This window comes from Centruroides sculpturatus, unplaced genomic scaffold (genome assembly GCF_000671375.1).
Source record: "Centruroides sculpturatus isolate CEXI.00-Female unplaced genomic scaffold, Cexi_2.0 scaffold1000, whole genome shotgun sequence".
NCBI lineage: Eukaryota > Metazoa > Arthropoda > Arachnida > Scorpiones > Buthidae > Centruroides > Centruroides sculpturatus.
The window spans coordinates 27,561-49,037 of NW_019385287.1; the positions used below are offsets into that span (position 1 = coordinate 27,561).

General features: G+C 27.1%; 1 protein-coding gene across 8 annotated transcripts in view; it reads left to right on the plus strand.

Annotated features, from left to right (window-relative positions):
- Positions 1 to 21,477, plus strand: part of LOC111637205 (tensin-like) — a 142,407-nt gene that overhangs the window by 23,652 nt on the left and 97,278 nt on the right. For 4 of the 8 annotated variants that reach the window (XM_023382640.1, XM_023382644.1, XM_023382639.1 and 1 more), the window contains exons 2-4: positions 1,808 to 1,919; positions 2,890 to 2,927; positions 10,421 to 10,459. In XM_023382640.1, coding sequence (XP_023238408.1) covers positions 1,808 to 1,919; positions 2,890 to 2,927; positions 10,421 to 10,459 — 189 coding nt within the window. Of the gene's footprint in view, positions 1 to 1,807; positions 1,920 to 2,889; positions 2,928 to 2,965; positions 3,597 to 3,638; positions 3,867 to 3,894; positions 4,952 to 10,420; positions 10,460 to 21,477 lie in introns of those variants that run through there. The other 4 variants (XM_023382643.1, XM_023382642.1, XM_023382645.1 and 1 more) reach the window with 4 other exon arrangements.

Consider the following 21,477-nt stretch of genomic DNA (forward strand, 5'->3'; position numbering starts at 1 on the left):
TTCATATGACCTCTGTTGTCTGTGTATACTTAATTTTTATTTTCTTTATTTTTACTTTTCTTTTAAGCACCTTGGGTGGTTAAACATATGTCGGTCAGTAGGTTTATTATACTTATATTTATCAATTTATTTTATGGTTGGATAGAAACAGCGATATTTATATTCTTGCTTTAATGCTTTCATGCTTCAAAAGATTCGAATTTAATTGAAATATAATAAAAAACTCAAGTGTTTAATGCATTTATTCGGTAACTTTTAGAAGAATTGCTTAAGTATAATTTTATTTCGTAATAAAATTATGTTTAGTAACAGGCTTATATTAGACGAGGGTACCATAAAATGTCGAACATCAATGCAATTTTTTACATATTAACAAAGATAAAAATTAATTATTTTTACACCATTATTTTTGTTTTCTTAGAAAAGTTTTGTTATCTGAATATAAATTAATAGCGATCAGAACAAGATAGATGGTATTTGATTCATGTAGAATATTTTGATTGCTATAAGATTTCTTTGCACATAACATTGTGGAGGCAGTAAGATTGGTGCATTGAATAATAAAAAGCGAAGTATCCGTCAAGAAAACTTCATTAGTAAGGTCGGACCGAGATGATATCTAGAAAGGATGCAAGCACCGTTTTACAAGCAACAGCGTTAACTAAGAGTTGTACAATTACCAAGACCAGTTTAGACAAGAACTTTCCCTCTCTTGTCTATTTTCTACATTCAAGTCACGTTCGTGTAGGCGGTCCAATTCGGCATCTTGTTTTATCCGTCGTTTCAGTCAATTGGCTCTTAATCTCTCTTTCTCCTCTTCATTGTAACCGTTGGATAAAGTGTAGAAAGTGTAGTAATGTATATACTATCTGTCGACTAGCATGTAAATAACTCGCTCGACAAGTAGGTAAGTAATGCCCCAACTGCCATTCAATGTAGCACTTTTTGAAATCATTAAACAACATTTATCACTGAAAAGGAAAATGGATGATGCTTGGTGAAAAGAAAAAGACACCGCCACCTTCAAATTATTCTTAACAATTTAATAATTCTATGTTATTAACTTTTATGCAAAATCTAAAATAACCAGTTTGATAAATATTTCAAAGTTTTAAATTATGTTTTCTTTCAGATTTCTTCTCGTCGGAAATGGTTTTCATAAATAAATTGTTTAAATGATACCCAATGATTATAAAAATAGATCTTAAGTTATTCATAAGTACATTTTTTAAAAATATTCTTTGCTTCCACAAATAATCTTTATCAAGATAATTTATTATACCAAGGAAAAAAAATAGAATATGTTGTAATAATTATGTATAAATTTTTCTTAGCGAGTAATATTCACGAAAATCGTGACTATATAACAACTTGTAAAGTGATTAATCTTCAAAATTGTTCCATTAAAAATGCATTGATATTTTCTTCCTTACTAAAGATAGGTAGTAATACTCTCATTTGTATAGAGTTATAAGTGTGGGTGGAAAAGACTGTTTAACGACGTCTAATGCGTTTGTTAGCATGACATAGTATCACAGAATAACATGTATCATCATCAGCATCTATTAACGAGCATTAAGAATTGTCTAGTCTCTCACTTAAGGAACATAATAATAATACCGAACGATTTTGTTAGCATGAGAAAACGATTGGTTAGCAACAGTCACATGGTTGGACATTAAATATTATCTTAGTCCAATTAAAACATCTGTAGAATTTTTAGTCGCGACTTCTCGGAAACCATTTTAATTTCTCTCTGTAAACTAATATGGAAACCATAATACAATACTAATGTAATTTTTGTTAGCCTGCAGATATTGAAGGACAGAGCCACACTTTCCGGGCGAAGATATTTAGGAAAGCCAGACCTTGTGACCTTTGTCAACAGCCAATTACAGAACAGGGAAGCTGCTGTCGAGGTAATATGTTATAATAAGATAGTCATACTATTTAACACCGGAATAGTTAATCCTTTAATCAAATTTGATCTTTCCTAAAATCGAGTTATGTTCGGTCGTATCGAGTTGGTAGAACAGTACACATCAATCACGATGACAGTCGTATGTAATTACACAACTGTCATCGTGATGTCTATATTAATTACTGTAAAACGTTCATTACCAATTTTTGAACTTATACTGTAATTAAAAACAGTTTGAAAAATTTCTTGTTTATCTAAGCTAAAATAGTCATAATCGATAGTTCAGACACCTTAAGTTAATATTATAAATCCAAGCTAAAAATTAAGGCGTGACCGGAATTAAAGTGTATGTTATGTTTTACAAGCTTTAAAATTTTTTTTGTACAGTTTGTAAATTTTAAAACCCGTTTCGGATACTTTTTTGGTCTTCCAAAATTCTTTTAATAACAACTTTGGCAACAGTTATTTACGATTGAGTGAGCATACGACTTAAGAAATTCTACCCGGTCGTAAACCCTTCGATTATCTTTTTTTGATCGTTCACGATAATCGTCCCTTCATATATTAGTCCCTTCTTATCTGACGTCATCATCGTAGGCGTGGTTCATTTTTTGGAGCTCCCACTTCGGTAGGCCTAATTAGAGTTCGTGTCGCGGGTCGTCCGCCGACCCCACAACTGGGCTCGTTAAGCTCGCGTTCTGACGCGTGGTTCTCGATTAATTATGTAGCCTTAAATGGTGAACACGATCGGTCAAAGGTTAAAGATAGTCTGATCCAGAAGCTGACTGATTATACAACGATTCTCCTTACCATTTTAGGTATTAAAAAAAGCAGTAAAAAGAAGTATCTTCCCCTAAATTAATATAGATATTTTGTTTAGAAAATAAGAATAAAATATTCTAGTTATATATTATAATAAACGTGTTTGTTTCTATAAGAATATTAATAAAAAAACACTTATCTTTCAGTCTGCAAATACGCTTGTCACCGAAAGTGCGAAATCAAGGTAAGATATCTCCTTTTAATTACTGTTTTAATATCGAAATCGACTTACGTCGTGATTCTGGCTAAACATATACATTAATGATATTAAATTTGCGCTTGCGCGAATAAACAGTCGGGATAAATTTAAAGCTTTGTCGAAAGTAGGTCGGCTTTCCTGCAATGCTTACCTGCTTTGTAACGCGGAGGCACTACTCTGTTTTACTGCTTTGTTAAATCGCTTCGAAATGGTAATTTACGTTCTTCTGGTTCGGAAATTTTCGGATTCCTGGTAGCCATGTTAACATGTTCAAGGTCAAGGTCAAAATATTTGACCGTATCGATTTCTACCAAGATCATCGAAACGACAGGATGGACTCGTAAATAAGGTAGAAAATTTTCAGAAATTTAGCTTGTATTCCTTGGACATTTTATAATAAACTATTTCTGTTTAAAACGAACAGATATTTCATATCCGTCGTTAGTGTAACTTAACAGTGGAGCAATGTAAGATGTCAGAATCAAAAGGTAGTCCAGAGGGAATAAAACGTCATCGGAGAGAGGATGTCGGGTAACCCTTCAACGTGTTTATTCTGTGCTATTTCTAGAAAATGAGATCTATCGGTGTCAGTACCGTTAATTGTCGAACATGCTGAAATTTGCTGTTCACAAATCCCGGACCATCCATCCGTCTGTAAGTGCTTTATTTTCTGCTGTTAAGAGATAACCATCCGCGTGTTTGCGTGACAACTAGAACATATATTTACACATCGGGAGCAATAAAAAAAGTCGTTCCGTATCTCGGGTGTCGTTTTATGTTAGTTAAATTTGGTCGACAAACTTTAATGCGGTAATACTTAATGCGTACGATAGATGGCGCTGATATTACGCATTCGGGTTTCAATCTTTTATGTCATGTGAATGTCGTTACTATGATGATAAACATGACACTTCGTAGCAAAGGGTAAGCGAAAGTCTGTTTTTAATTCTGGTATTAATCACGAATATTCTAACGTAACTTTTAAAAAAATTCTATAAGTATATCCATTCTCGTCATGTAAATACACCCGGTTGGGTTTGTTTATAAGAATATAGGTCGTCTTATATAGTTCGAAAAATAAACGCACTTTAAAAATAGTCTGTTAAATTAGCACATTTAATTGATTAAACACGTGTATAAACTAATCTATAAGAAATTAACGAATTTAAATGCTTTTTTATAATAATAGACTACTGAAGCTATTGTAAAATGTAATTTTTAATTGGACTAATGTATTTATCATCCGCATTAGTTACATACACAAAATTTTGTCAAGATGTCAATTTTATTTATCTGCTATTCGTTTCTTATTTAAAAGTGGGCGTTGATTAGCAGAAACTTCAGTTTGACCTTCACTGTCCAGCGCCTTGAACCCTGCAAAGAGGATAGTGTTACTTTTCTTTCTCCATTTATGCTGTGAAAGATAGATTGATAATAGCTAAAAAATTTTATCAGCACAAATGAATTTTAAAGATTTTAATAGAAAAACATTTTCTGAAAAAAGAAATATATATTGTTTTCGAAAAAGACATGTTAAAATGTATTGTATGTTGTAATTTCTTTTCCCATTCAATCGAATCCATACCGGAAAAAATCGTATTTTCTTTTTCCAATCATTTAGAACTGTCTAAAAATATCTGCAATGTTGAAATCCGAGTCCTCTCTGAATTTACACTCGACCTCCAACCTCTATGTCGGTAACGGGACACTTGTGAAGTACCAAATTCTGTCACATGCGCACGCCAATGGCTCCTCCCTTCCCTCACTGGCCACTTGAAAGCAGTGTCGAGTGGAATTAGAGGCAGTAGGTTTAGGTGGCCCATCGAAGATGTAATGGCGGGACGGGTGAGAACAGACGATTTGGGTGGATCTATGGGGATGCTTTTAGATGGGCACTTTATTGGTGTTATATAACAATGGGTAATTGCATTGGAAGATCTAAGCGACGCTTTCGTAGTCCTTCTCCCGATTGTCGATGCTCTTGTCATCGACAAAATGGGAAGAAAAAGGTAAGGTTAATTGATTCCTATCTACAGTACTTAATAATTCTGAAAGAAATACCGAATATATTCACTAATTCTAAATATTCATACATTGAACAACGTACGGATTTTTGATCAAACTTGAAAGTATTTAATTTGTCTCTATTACTGTAATTACAATCAGTGTTTAAATAAACTGATTTTTGTTGATTTATAATTTTAAACCGCTAAAGAGGAAGAATAATTTACTACATTGTTTTGGGTTTAAAGTAACTTTTTATTTTGTAAATTTTGACATGAAATATTTCTTCAAATCTTACTGCCTACTTTATTTCTTTTATTAACTTAAAATGTAGAAAATTTAGAAATAGTTTTACATCTTATTATGAAAGCTCAATGTGTCTTTGAAAATTATTCTCCCAACCTGTGAGAAAGCACATAAAAATAGTTTGTTAAAGATTACTCAGATCCGTTATTAAAATTCATAGTGTAAATTATATATTACATTATAATTTTTTAAATATTATCTAAATTGCAATTAAATGTAGGTGGATTATATCAAAAGTTTCAGGTTTAATTTCAATTTTTTACGAATTAAAATAATATATTTAAGAGATCTGAAATAATTTATAATAATTTTTATGCTTTTTTTTATTTATTAATTTTATTATTATTTTATTTTATTCATTTATTATTAGCGTTTATCATAACCATTGCATTTTTATATTTTAAAAATACAATGATTATGATAAATTTTAAGTTTCATTAATTAAAAAAATAATTCAAGAATAATTAGAATAAAATATTCTATAATAATTTCTAAAATTTATTAACAATAAATTTTCATATTTGGCTTTAAAAATTTAATAAGTTTATAGATACAATAAAATTATTGTTAAGACAATAAAAGCAAGCGTACACTAAACAATTCTAAATTTTGTGAGACAAAATAATTAAAAAATTAACGTAAAATTTAAAATTAAGAATTTAAAATACAGTAATTACAATTTAAAATTAAATAATTAAAATTAAATTTGAAACAAGATAACATCTATAATAATTATTTTTATATAAATATTTCTTATACAAATACCAAATACAAACATAATACAGTATACACAAACACGCATACGTACGCACGTTCATGTAGATGCATTTATATATGAAATTAGAATTAACAGGCATAAAAAAAATTTACAATTTTATACACTATAATTACTTAAAATATCCAATTTATTGGTGATAACTTATTGGTAAATAAATTGGTAAAATATCCACAAATTTATTAATTTTATGCTGAAACTAAGAAAAACGGCACTTAACTAATATAAAATCGGACAATTACCGATTTCGAGATATGTATTTTGAATTCATAACGTCAAAATCCGACAAGGATATATTCTATGTAAATTATTTTCATATGCTATACAAATAAATTAGATAAAAATGTTAATTCCATCATCATGATGAAATTATGTCTATAAATTATTTATTAAAAAACTTCAAATATGGAAATGGAAACATTAATTTGTATTTATATCATATTTATTCTCTTGGAACAAGTAATCTCTGAAATGAAGGTTATAAATATAAGAATAACTTTTACCTTAGGATCTAATAAATATAAAAGTATTTGAAAAGGATGAAATATATTTATATGATAAAATATTTTAATTTATTTTATTTCGAATTTCAAATTACTATTTATTTACAATAGGTTTTTATTACGAGATTGACATAGAATTTATACAGACAACATTGGCTTATATATAAGTTTAATAGTCATATAATTAATTTAAGTTCAGATTTTTTTCTATAAAATTTTTAAAATGATGATTTATAAAATTTTGCTATTCTGTAATGTTAAAATAAATATTGGAAATAACACTTTCATGTAAATTAAAAAGGAAATTAAAATACAGTGTTCATATTTAATAATTATTATGAACTAAGTTAAATGTATGATTAATCATACACAGACTTTAATCAAAATCATATGAATTAATTACTGTGCATTTATTTCTAATGTCATTTAAACAATAAATGAATTTAAAGTCATATCTTGAAAATAAATATTTATTTTTATAAATATTAAGTCTGTTTTTTTATTAAAATATAATTACTGTAGTAAAATTTAACATTTATTCATATTTTTAAAGAAAATTACAGTACATTAAATTTATTCTTATATTATTTAGAAAATGTCTCTATCAGATAACAGAAGTGCTGTATATTTACGTTAATTTAGACAGAAATATTTTGCTATCAGAACTTAAATTGAAAATATTACAGATTATATATGATTATTAATCTATAAAAAAGAAATTCGATATACTGTACAGTATTGTCGCATTTATTCTTCACTAGAGAAATTTCAATATCTTTTAATGTTTATCTTATTTAGTGAACTATGGTTTTATTAATGATGCTTTTTTAGAAAGAAACAAGCCGGAATTGGTAATGCATAACAAATCACACAATAAGTTTTCTAAAAATATACTTAAAGATCTGCATTTATTATTACAGCTTTCATTCTTTCATTCCATATGTTGACATATTCGATCCAAGGTAATCTTTTCCCTATATTGCAAGAGGTGTTTTAGCTAAAAAAGAAGAAAAAAAAACTTGTAGGTGCCTCATGTCACTCAGTCTAATTTACCATCTGCTTCGACATACAAAAGATTCCTTCTTTCAACTCGCTTCACTCACTCTCTTGATAACCTCCACTTGGTCGGTGCCTGTTTACATTGCACAGCGAGCACACCCCTCTTACAACCGATTCATTGTCTGCATTATTCGAGGAAAATATGACGTCATCGTCATGTAGCAAAAAAGGAAGTATTACTCGAATTTCACTTGTTTTAATAACTTACTTCCTTGATTTTAGTTGATTTATGATGTAACAATTAAAAGTTGTAGTCTAGCTTCTTTTGAGCTATACATGAGCGAAATTTATTATATTACTCAGTGTATTTGTAATAAAATATTTGAAGATCATCTCTATATATAGATCATCACATAAATTTAAATACAGTATTACAATACAATTTCGAAAATTCGTTCCGGAAATCTTTAAAATGCAGATTGATTTACTTGGTCTCTTGATGATGCAAGAGTTTCCGCAATATATTCAAACAAGCATATATAATGGCTTTTTATTATAATTGTTAGTTTAAGGATAGAAAAAAAAACCAAAAAGGCAGTATTTCACATACGTTACTTTAAAATGTCTAGTGAGCTTACCCTTAAAAAAATAAAATATATTGCTTTTGGATAATATTTTTCGCGATGTTTTATCATTATAAACTTTGGAACTTTTTAAATTAATTTTCTTTTATGTTCTTTTCACTTATATCTGTGGTATCTATATGATAATTACAGATATATTTATAGTTTGTATATATGGTAACTTCTAGAGCAAAAGATATAGGCCTAAAGAATATAAAACTTTTGGATTTTACCCCACACATCTGATCTTCTTTAATTAAAGTATCTTCCCTATGCAACTATATTCCTTTATTTTCAAAGATTACAGATCAATTTCAATTGGAAAGAAGAGTTTTTCATAAGTCCATTCTAAATATGTTTGAAAGAAGAAATTGATGCAAATTTTTAAAGGAATGAAGCAATTTAACTTTCGAATTAATTATTGCAATATCTATTAATTTGAAAAGGTTGCAACATACTAATAATCAGCTAGTTTATTTAAAATTTTACAAGGAAACATTTGTATAAAACGACACATACGAATTTTGTTTCAGTTTGTTAATTAGATTACTTAGATTAGAGTCAACGAGTTAAACTTTTGTTTTGATTTTAGTTTAAATTGGGCAAGAGCAAAATGATTGGTTTCTGCGACCTATATATAATTAATTATAATGAATAAAGTTTAATTTGAGTCGAATATCTTCTATGGTTTAATAGATAAATATTGTTCAGTATACCATTTTTATATACAAAAATTTCGCAGATGGAAAACATTTTTGCACATTTCATTAATTGATTTTCAATTATTATTATTATTATTATTATAAGAAGCGAAACGAAATAATATGTTCTCTACAATTTAATATTTTATTCAAAAAATGAAACACTAGTAAAATTCAAACCGTACAATAAGAAAGTGTGTCTGAAATTCTTTATAGTTAAACAAGTGTTTGCAATTTCGGAACACGTTCTTAAGATACCCCACGGGATCATATTCTCCACTACGAAATTATAGAACATAAAAGAAAAATAATGAGGGCTACATTTCATAAAACTAATTAATGTAAAGCAATGTATCATGCATCACGACTGTAATTTTACATCATAAAAATTGTACGATGTTATTTGGGAAAATTTGTAAGACTAAAAACGCATTATTTATAACTGTTATTATTTCTGTTTTCCATTTCTAATCTAAAAATAAATCCAATTACATAAATGTGTTATATTTGACTTCCATACACTATAGGCTACAATTTGATAAATGCAAATAGAGGTTACATAATGCGTAATGTGATATCAATTCTTTGAGAGGTATTTACGATTTTCCTGGACTTCGCCTTTTTTTTTCTAAATGCCTTCGATACTTAAACGGTTATAATAAGAATGTTAAGTACTCATAATGACGTCAGTAATTTAATACAGCACTCATTTAGTTTGTGTATATTACATTTTTTGTTTTTAATTATTAAAATGGCGCAAGTTTTGTTTTTGTGCGTAGATACGATTTAAAACTAAACAAGATTGTGATTTATCTAATTGTTTTAGTTCTCTTTTATATTTCAACATTAAAATTACCCTTTGATCAAAGTTTTGTTTTGATTAACACTTTTTAGTGTGATATTTTCTATCCTTATCGAAATAAACGATGTTGACACGATGCGAATTAGGTCGGATCAAAACTCAGAACTTTGTATTTTGTTAAAGTACAGTACATTACAGTAGCCTTGTATTTATTTTCTTCTATTTTTTGCTTTTTATACAAAAAACAAAACTCCTGTTTTGCTTTCAACTTTATGATATTGTTTTTAATGAGATAATAAAACACGAAAATTGTTTGGTTATTATTTAATTTAGAATTTCTCGTTTTTTTATTATAAACTTAATTAGCTTTATGTGACATCAAAATGTCATAGTAAGTTAGCAATTGAGTTTGTTTCTTGTCCACATGTTTATGTCTGGAGAAAATTTGACCTTCGTTTTTACAGTGACTCGATGAAAATGCAGATTTTAGTACATCCTTCAGCTGTTGTCAATGAAATAAATTTAGAAAAAGGATGTAAAAATGTCTATTAGAAATAATTTGTATCCGTTAAACTAGAAATTGTCAATATAAATTAGTTATAGTTGTCAGTTGTAAATTTAAGAGTGCTAATTTATTTACTGTTTATATAACTTTCTTATAATTGTGTTAAATCAATAAATTTATATAAATATTTAGCAGGACAGTTTAGAAGGAAACCTTTCTAGTATTTTGTTTCTGTTAAACAATTTTATTTTTATTTAAAGGTTATCGCAGCTTGTGAACCAGTAGTCAACTACGAATTGGTATGTATCTGACTTTAATTCTAAATTAAAAATATTTTAATAAGCTTCCTTAAAGAATATTCTAGCTATTAAAAATGTTTTACATTCTTTTTATACATAATTTAACTGTTTTCATATATATACTGTTTATCTTCATCCATTTGCGCTTCTATTTATATCATGCAAAATCTAATGCACTTTATCGTGTAAGATGTAACAAAACAAAGGACATTCGTGACGCATATCTTGCATGATAAAGTAGATACAGATATATCTTATGCGATATCGTTTAAGATCATGCATGAATGTCCATCGTAAGAGCACGAATGTCCATCGTTTCGTTACATCTCCATGTTTAAACTATGTTTATCTAAAGAAAGCCGTTCTTAGATCAAGGGAAGAAACATGCGAAAATGCACAGTTAGTGCCCTCAATTAATACTGTCAACGGTCAATTATTTTTGATTAATGATTCTTAAATCCAATTCGTAATATCCTTTTACTATAACCATTATAAAAATGTAAATATTTGGATAACTTAAAGCTATAAAATGTTAATGTCGCGATAAAATTTATTTAATAGCATTTAATCGGATAATTAATTTAATGAATATTTTAACTTAATTATCAGCATTAATAAAATTGCGTAGTAGGTTTATAAGTACAATTTTTTAAATTGAATAAATGCTGCAAATTTCTAAACTTAAAGCTGTTTAATAATTTTAACTACTTATATTTCAATCATTTGCATATTTAGTTATTCTGAATATTTTCTGATTTAAGTTAAGTGCTGCTACAAATCAAGAACTAAACACTTGTTTGTATTTTAACACAAAAAAGTCAATTAGTTGTTAACAGCTTGAAACAGAAATACAGATGGAAGTAATTACTACATTGCTGCTTATCTATTCCATTATAAAATGATAAACATTGTTACTTTCATTTACAGTACAGTACATTAATAATCCAATTTCCAAATAAAAGTATGGAAACATGCTACACAATATAACATATAGTTTGAAACTTTTAATGTTCTCACTGACAATTATACAAAAGCAATTATTTAGAAGCAAAGATAATAAATTTATTATTTAATTTTAACTTTTAATTAAATGTTAAATAATAATATGGAAGTTAAATAAAATTCAGTATTTAAAAGTTACATATTAAAAAATTTTCAATAGTTTAACTTGAAAATATACATCACAGTATTCATTTAAAATTTGTATTTATAAAAGTTCAGTTTGTAATTTATAAAAATTTTTAAAATTTTCATATCGCTTTTTACTGTTTTGATAAATTCTTTTGTAGGAAATAAATTTTAATATTAATTTTTTGATGCAAAACTTCTTAACATATATTAAATACAAAAATCTGACAAATTTTATCAAAAACTTCTATAAAGAATTTGCATATTTTTTAATGAAATAGTACAGCTTGTATATATATAATTTTCTTTCATTTTTATAATATGGCTGTTGTTACAAGAATTTCTTCATTCAACAATAAATTATTGATATATGTTTTCAGAACCATCTTTATTATATATACTATATTACAATATCTAAATGTTTTAATGAATAAATATTCTTCTGCAATTATGAAAAAATTTGTGATTAATCATGAAAGTTTTCCAAAAATTTTCCTGAAAAATTATTTTCTATGCATGTTCAGTTTTTGATTATTTGAATGATAATTGAATATTTTTGTAGTTCTTCAAACATCTTCAATAATTATGTAATGCTTTTACAAATTTTTGAAGCATTTATTGCTTCAAATCCAAAAATGTTCATTCTGTAATTTATTAATAGAATATCATCATACATAGTAAAAAACTGAATGGTAATACAATAATTAACATGCCATGTTATGTTTGCTTTAGTACCCTAAGAGCTTATGCTTACAAAATATAAGCTTATTCAATGATAAATATATAAATATATATATATAAATAAAAATATTTTTAAAAAATAAATAATTTATTCATTAAATGTATTTAAACAACATTAAAATGATAAAATAAATTCACAAACAATAAAATGTATAAATGCAATATATATTAAAACAAATCAACAATGGGAAAAATATAAATTTAGATGACAAATAGTTAGCATTGTTTTTTAAAACTGAATGATATAATTAAATTATTTTAAATTATATATTTAGAAGATTTCAAAAGAAATGCACTTTGTTATTAAAATTATATTGTAAGAAATGCAATTGATTTAGAAACCTGTTATGGAAGAACAAATTAATCCTTAATAGAAAAATTTTTCTATTCAAATGGAAAAAATAATTTTGTTGATTAAGTAACAAATATAATGGAAATTAATTAAGCAAATTATTTTGAAACTTAATGGACTGTGACTCTCTACAAAGGCATCTTAAAGTGTTCTATTGTCTTAGTATGATGGATTTCATTGAAAAGTTGCTTTGTTTCCTATTTCCTGTGATAAAATGATATAAAATATTACTGTATTTAGCATTAAATTTTTAAAACTTAAAGTTCTTTTAAATGTATTTTAATAATATCCATTGCAACATAATTCTAAATTCTATATAAAAAAAGCAACACCAGAAACATATATGATAGTTTATAAATATTTTTTATAATATGGCTGTTGTTACCAGAATTTCTTCATTCAACAATAAATTATTGATATATGTTTTCAGAACCATCTTTATTATATATACTATATTACAATATCTAAATGTTTTAATGAATAAATATTCTTCTGCAATTATGAAAAAATTTGTGATTAATCATGAAAGTTTTCCAAAAATTTTCCTGAAAAATTATTTTCTATGCATGTTCAGTTTTTGATTATTTGAATGATAATTGAATATTTTTGTAGTTCTTCAAACATCTTCAATAATTATGCAATGCTTTTACAAATTTTTGAAGCATTTATTGCTTCAAATCCAAAAATGTTCATTCTGTAATTTATTAATAGAATATCATCATACATAGTAAAAAACTGAATGGTAATACAATAATTAACATGCCATGTTATGTTTGCTTTAGTACCCTAAGAGCTTATGCTTACAAAATATAAGCTTATTCAATGATAAATATATAAATATATATATATAAATAAAAATATTTTTAAAAAATAAATAATTTATTCATTAAATGTATTTAAACAACATTAAAATGATAAAATAAATTCACAAACAATAAAATGTATAAATGCAATATATATTAAAACAAATCAACAATGGGAAAAATATAAATTTAGATGACAAATAGTTAGCATTGTTTTTTAAAACTGAATGATATAATTAAATTATTTTAAATTATATATTTAGAAGATTTCAAAAGAAATGCACTTTGTTATTAAAATTATATTGTAAGAAATGCAATTGATTTAGAAACCTGTTATGGAAGAACAAATTAATCCTTAATAGAAAAATTTTTCTATTCAAATGGAAAAAATAATTTTGTTGATTAAGTAACAAATATAATGGAAATTAATTAAGCAAATTATTTTGAAACTTAATGGACTGTGATTCTCTACAAAGGCATCTTAAAGTGTTCTATTGTCTTAGTATAATGGATTTCATTGAAAAGTTGCTTTGTTTCCTATTTCCTGTGATAAAATGATATAAAATATTACTGTATTTAGCATTAAATTTTTAAAACTTAAAGTTCTTTTAAATGTATTTTAATAATATCCATTGCAACATAATTCTAAATTCTATATAAAAAAAGCAACACCAGAAACATATATGATAGTTTATAAATATAAAAAGTTTTCCATAATATTTACTTTTGTGTGAAACAATTGACACTATAGATTGTATGGCAAGCCTTAATTTTGTTTAATATACTGTAGATGAATTTCATCCATTTTCAAAATATTTAAAAAGGATTTTAAAATAAATTATAAAATCAGAATCTTCTTTTTTGATTTTATTTTTAAAATATTTCATTTTTACCTTTCTATGATTGAATCTTCTTAAAATAAGTCTAAATATATTCCAAAACATTATTAAATTAGTAAAGATTATTAAAAATTTATTTTTTAAAATATGTTTTTTATATACAATTATAAAAAAATACAATTTGTGGCATAGTAAACACTAGTATTGTGTTTTATTCCAATAACTTTTTTTGAAATTTGGAATAAAACACAATACTAGTGTTTACTACGCCACAAATATAAAACAGGACACGGTTTCAAAAAGAAAATAAAAAAAATACAAGTTTTTTATGTTTAGAATTTGTTTTTTTACTAATTATTTTTGAGGTACACTTTCATTATTTGAATATACTCCTCCTCCTCTTCAGAATGTAAAATTATTAATGTAAAATATTTTAAAGATGATATTCAAGCAAGAAAGCATTAAAAAATATTAAAAGTGTATTATTAAACTTATTTTTTAATATTTGAACTTCTAGAAGAAAGTCTGTACTTTTCAGAATTTAATAAATAAAGAATTGATATTTATTACTCTGTTTTGTATGCTATTGAATTGTACATTGATTGATTAAATTTCTAAAGATTACTACTAAAGGTATATCATTTCAAGTATTGATAGTTTCTATGAAATGCATAAAACTTTATGCTTTAATTTTCCAAATTCTTAAATTGATTGATTAAAAAATATTTCCTTAGCATATTTATTATTGATATTCATTTGAATTGAATCAATATAAGTAGTTTACACATAATATATTGTACATTATGCTAAGAATGTGGCAATTTCTATTTGATTATTTCAAGTACTCAAAGTTTGATTAAAAATTTTATTCCAAATTCTAGTGTGGAACATAATAATTACAAGCTATATATAGTTTGTCCAATTCTGCATAAAGTTGAATCAAAATATATACAGTATAATTATTTATTTCAGTTAATTTTATTTTGTTTGTCTTTTAATAAATTTCAAAATATTAGTTAAAAATTTACATAAATAAAAAAAATCTAGCATTATTTGGATATTCTTTAAGGAAATATTCATAAATAAATAGTAGCTTCTGACTTTTCTGAATCAAGAACTTTATTGTCTGTGATTTAATTGTAGGTGCTTTATTTTTAGAATAAAATTTTAATTTTTTATCACACCATTTTTTCTGAAAGGAACTATACTAATTCTAAAAAAAAATGAAAATGAATTGAATGTTCAAGAATGACACTAAAGTAGAAAGTATTTTCACAAGAAAAAAAGGATTTGAAGATAAAAAAATAAGAGAAATTACTTTGTGACTGCCCTTTCAGGAGTCACTTCTCATTTCTTTTAAATAAATGTGAAGAGAAACATAAAGTTAATGCTTATAAAAAAAAACATTCACAGATGTAGAAAATTACAGTAATAGATCATTTTGATATATAATGACATAATGTACAAATTATTTTAATCCAGAAAAACATAAAATTTATTTTTTTAAATAAATACTGGCCTTTGTATAACAACATAGAACATGAGTAATTTATGAAAAAATATCATAAAATATTTTAAAAAGTAAATTAATTTAAAACAATAAATTATAGATTTTTTTATTTTGAAAAAGTTTATGCTAGTATTGAATGTAAAATTTAAAACTTGCTTTTAAATTTTACATTCAATACTAGCATAAACTTTTACATTCAATACTGCTTTGAAACAAAGAATTGAATGCTGAAGTACATCAGTTCTTTTGTTCACATAAAAATTGATGTTTTAATGCATAATGAAGCTTGAAATAAATATTCCAGAGAAAATTGTATAACTAAAAAATGGTTTATGAGAATAACATTAATTATATCTTATTTATGAAGATTAATTATTGTGTTTTTAGATTATTAATAGTTGAAAACTGTCTAAATATTTTTTAACAGGAAACTTTTACATCCATCTTTATAGGTTACAGAATAACCTTCAAAAAATGATTCCAAAATATTTACTATTTTATTTAGGAGAAAATGTTGTATACCATTTATTTATTCTTTCTTTCGTATTGAAGATATATTTATTGTGTATATTAAATATTTATTAAAAAAATTTTTAAATAAATTATATACTGTATTTACTCACTTATAAGACAATCTCACATATAGGACAAGGTGTGACTTTAAAGATCAAAATAAAGAAAAAATTAAATTTTATTAATAAATCTAATTATTTCGTTTAATCACAAATAAAATGTCAAATGCACTTAAATGCACACACTGTCCAGCAAAAATTACTGGCATTTTAAACCTTAAGGAAAATTCTTGTAAAATCGACAACATAATTTGTTTACATAAAGTTAGACAATCGGAAACCTTTTTTGCCAATTTGTAACAGTCAAATCCACTCTCTGTCAATTACACTTAGGAGTTTCTCTGAATTCTGATTTCTAAATAATCATCTGTTTTCACATGGAAATGGATTAAAACTTATATTGAGCTCCCATGTGATTTTGAAATTTCAAATTGGAATTCAATTCAAAAGCTTTGATTTTCCTATTGCTATTCATCTTTACTCCTGACGATACACAAGAACGATTGAAACGACCCAGATAAAATACTTTTGTTTTTAAATAGAAGAGAGTGAGCATCTGGTAAAAAATGCAAACACATGGTTCACAAAAATTATTACAAAAATGGAAAGAATCCTTTGCTTGTATGTATAGGACGACCTAGGTTTTTGAAGCAATGAAAAATGAATAAAAACCTTGTGAGTAAATACGGTAATTAAATTACAGAATTTACATTTATTTTTACTTTTTTATATATTTATCTTGTCTATAAAATACATTATTATTCAACCATAAAATAATTTAGATTCTTCTACTTAAATTTTCATATGAAAGTATATTAAAGTTGTCTTATAAAACATTAGTTTATCTAGAACTGTGTGATATACATTATTCACTAATGCAGAAGTGATGTTTCAATTACAGATAGCTACCATATGTAAACCATATGCTTATTATCAGTAATTATATTTTTTCAGTAAATTTTTAAAATTTGCTTAAAGACATTTACATCAGGAAACTGGGTTAAGAATCTGAATATGCTACAGTTAAATTATAAAGAATTAATTTTATTACATTTAAAATTTTTTCATATTTTTTAATTCTCTGCCCTTTCAGCACTAAAAGAGCCTTTTTTGAATATCCATCTTGGATAGGGCCAGGCCCACAATGAGGATCAACAATGTTGTATATTCATATTTACTGAATGTAAAAAATAACAAAATTTTCTCATTACACATTGTTTAATAAAAAAATCTGTTTTTTAAACATGCTGCAATATTAAATTACAGTACATTTTGTCATATTTAGGGTTAACTCCTAAGTCATATAGATATGATATTATTCATTTCAATAGTTGTAGGAATAAGCTATGATAGGGTTGTACTATTAAGAAAGAGTAAATATAATTATAAATTATTCAATTACTATATTTTGAGTGGCATACTTGTGACCATGTAATTTAGCAGTATATTGTTTTCTGAATTTATATGACAATCTGTTTTCCATAATCATTTATTAATTCAAAACATGATTTTTTTCTTGATTTTGATCATCTCTTCTGATCATTATTTATCCACTGTGTACAATATATGAGATCATCTCTTCTTTTATATGATACCTGATATTTACATGATGTTTTAATAATTCTGCTTTGTTATGTTATATGTGTTGAATTGAATCAAGAAAGCATTTGAATCTCACTTTTTTAAATGTTGTAGGATAACAGCAGAATCAGTTTCAATGAATTATATGCACATGATTATATAAATAGAATGTTATCCTGTTTATGATTTATGTGCATTTTGGCACACTGATAAAAAAAAATATGGATATTATCTTTAGTGTCCAGAATTTTTTTTATCAGTATGGGCCAAAGTGCACATAAATCATATATGCTGGCAATATACATTATTATACACTGCTGGCCAAGTAAAATGCAACACCTGCAATATCTAGAGTCCTACATGGTGTTGCATTTTACTTAGCCAGCAGTATATATAAAATAGTATATAAGTATCATATACAATATATTATATACAGTATACAGTATATAAAAAAGTAGTTTTTGAGAAATACATCTCAACAAATATATGTACATTGCATTATATTTTTTGTTTATTTGATGTGAAATAATCTAGAAGCTGAGCATATTGGAGAATTGTGTAATTTATAAAACTCCAGAATTGTTTTGATTATTTATGACTTACCCTATTTTTGTGCATATAATTGCAGTGGCATGATACAGCTAGAACAAAAATAAAACTTTTGCATAACCAACCCATCATATGCCTTATGCTTTGTGTGAGGTCCTGAATGGAAACCAAAATTTATGTTTTTGATGACGAATATTCAGCAGGACAGTTAAGCCCTCACCTTTCAAAATTAAAACAAAGCAAGACTTAAAGTCTAGCTTAAACAATAAAAGTTCTTTTCATCAAAATAGAAAACAAAAGGTTTGAATTGCAGGGATAATATCAAAGTTTGGAAGAACTTTAAATGATCAGGATCTGGTTAAGTGTCAATAACAACCTCTCCTGCGCAAAGTATTTCTTTCGTAATACTTCGTGTAACCTGGAATCACTCGATGTCTAAATTTCTCCATAGACCAACAAAATTTTCTCGTAGACCATCAGTAGTCCACAGACCACTAGTTGGCAACCACTGGTCCATACATACATACATACAAACATACATACAAGAAACACATCGGCTGTATATGAGGTGTTTAGCCTGCAGAGAAGAGGGTAAGGGAAAGGAGAAGAGGGAGAGGAGATAGACAGTAGAGAAAGGTAGGATCCCTCTGAACAGCGTACATATGGCTACAGTACCCTGTATATTTGATGTTGGCATGCAGTTTTTAGGCTGCAAGGCTGTAGTCCTCTGAAGGGTCTAAAAGAAAACCTGAGTGTAGCGAATACCAATAATTGAGTGCCGCCATGAACAGCTAAGTGTAGAAGTTAGTGCCAAGTGGCTGTTAGTAGGAAGACTTATATCTACTTAATACTAATAAAACTGAATGTGAGCACAAATCTTAATGCTACTTAACAGCTAGACAGACAGCGTGAAAAGCAAAAAAAGACAATGACAAACTAGACGAGACGAATGGATTGACAGAGACAAANCATGAATGAATCAAAAGACGTGATAAGATTAACAAGAACATTTATTAGCTTACATACATCCGAATTTGGATTTTACACAAATTGCGAAATTATACTCCAACTTACGCGGTTATCACTCGGTCCCACCTATTGCGTAAGTTCGGGGTATCACTGTATATAGTACCGTACTTTCCGGTGTATAAGACGACCCCCGACTTTTACAGTTAAAATATAGAGTTTGGGATATACTTGCCCTTTAAGATGACACCCGGCATATAAGACGACCCCTGACTTTTGAGAAGATTTTCCCGGGTTAAAAAGTTGTCTTATACGTCGGAAAATATGGTAATTCAAACTTTCATACAGAGTAAAATATTAACTCGGAATAATAAAATATTGAAATACAGAGTGCATGTACCATACTGTATATCAAATTCACGCTGTTTGGAGTACTGTTCATTCAAGTACTTTACAATACTAAATAGACCTGTAGTCAGAATCAGTGTGTTTATGAAATGGTAGTAAAAATTTTATTTTAATATTGTATTTTAACAGGAGAATTCAGAAAAATTATNATGTATTATTGCGAACAGGAAACAAATAAAACGAGTAAGAATACTAAAGATTTTTATTCTCAAACACAGGTTCTTTAAAATGATTCCAACTTACAGCCTATTGGGTTCGATATACATAAGATAATCGTCTACACTAACAATTTTCTGTGGTGGCAACCGACACGTGACAATGGAAACAAAACACGTGGGGGCGACTTATAACTAAAACTTAACCTACTTACAAACTAAGGAAGGAGAAATAAAATATAGATAAGGATAGGAGTAGAATAAAAGGGAAAATACCCGGGATTTTTCTCTACAATGTGGTCTCGGATGATTCACCGTCTTGAATCTTTGAATGGCTCCAGACCTTAATTTCTTTCCTTTTTGTGAACATCTGCGTTTTCTGGGGTTGTCTTGTGGTCTTCCTGCTTGTTGTTACTTGAATCTGGGGAAACTCGATTTCTTAGCAACAGTCCTACATTACTCTATAATTCAGCCGTCTCTTACAAGGTTCTGACACCTCTGATCTCTCTCTAGGCGATCAAGGTATGACCTTCCTTCGGCTTTCTTTCGCAGGGTTTCTCTCACTCCTTGCTCGACTCCTCGGTCAGGACCGCACTCGTTTCTCCGTCCTCTCTCGACGAAGTCCCCGTTTCTTCTCTTCTTCTTCCACTTCCTTTCTCCCCAGGGGCTTGTTGTTCCTTCTGTCTCTTGACATTGTTTCACAGAATCGGTGATGTCACCCGAGGGAATAGGGATTAAGGGAGAAAGTTCTAGAACAGATAAGACAAAAGAACAAAGGAAATACTGAGCCTAGCTAAAGTTAACAAATATATATATATAAACTATGGCTGACGGCCACAATAGGATACCTAGGATACCACTGGTCCATAGCATTTAATACTTTTCTTTCTCTTTTCAATCTGGATGAAATTGCAATCATGACATGAAAAAAATAGCTTCTTATAAGGTATTTGTGTTGTACTTGGGTGGATCTACATAGAGACTAAAATAGGCTTAAGCCCTGGGCCTCCAAGTGTCAAGGACTCTCAAAGATTGAATTATCATCATAAACTTTTAATACTTTTTCATTAACAATGAGCACTTATCGTATAGTAAAAAATAGTTAATGTTAATAATAATATAATAATGATAATTTATACTGTTATTTGTTTTATTGTAACCAATGTAATGTAATTGGTCAATAATTAATCAATGTAAATATTTCTTACAATTTTCATGTTGACTTAGGATATATTTTCTTCNTATTTGAGTCTGCTAGAGTTACTGCTTTATGTAATTGTGATGTTTCTCGTTTCCCGTAGAAAAACTCTCGCAGTGACTGTATTTGTTTGTAGTGAAGCTTAACTATGTCAATCAGGCCATGTCCGCCATCTTTACGTGGAAGGGTTAATCTTCCTGTGGCAGATTTAGGATG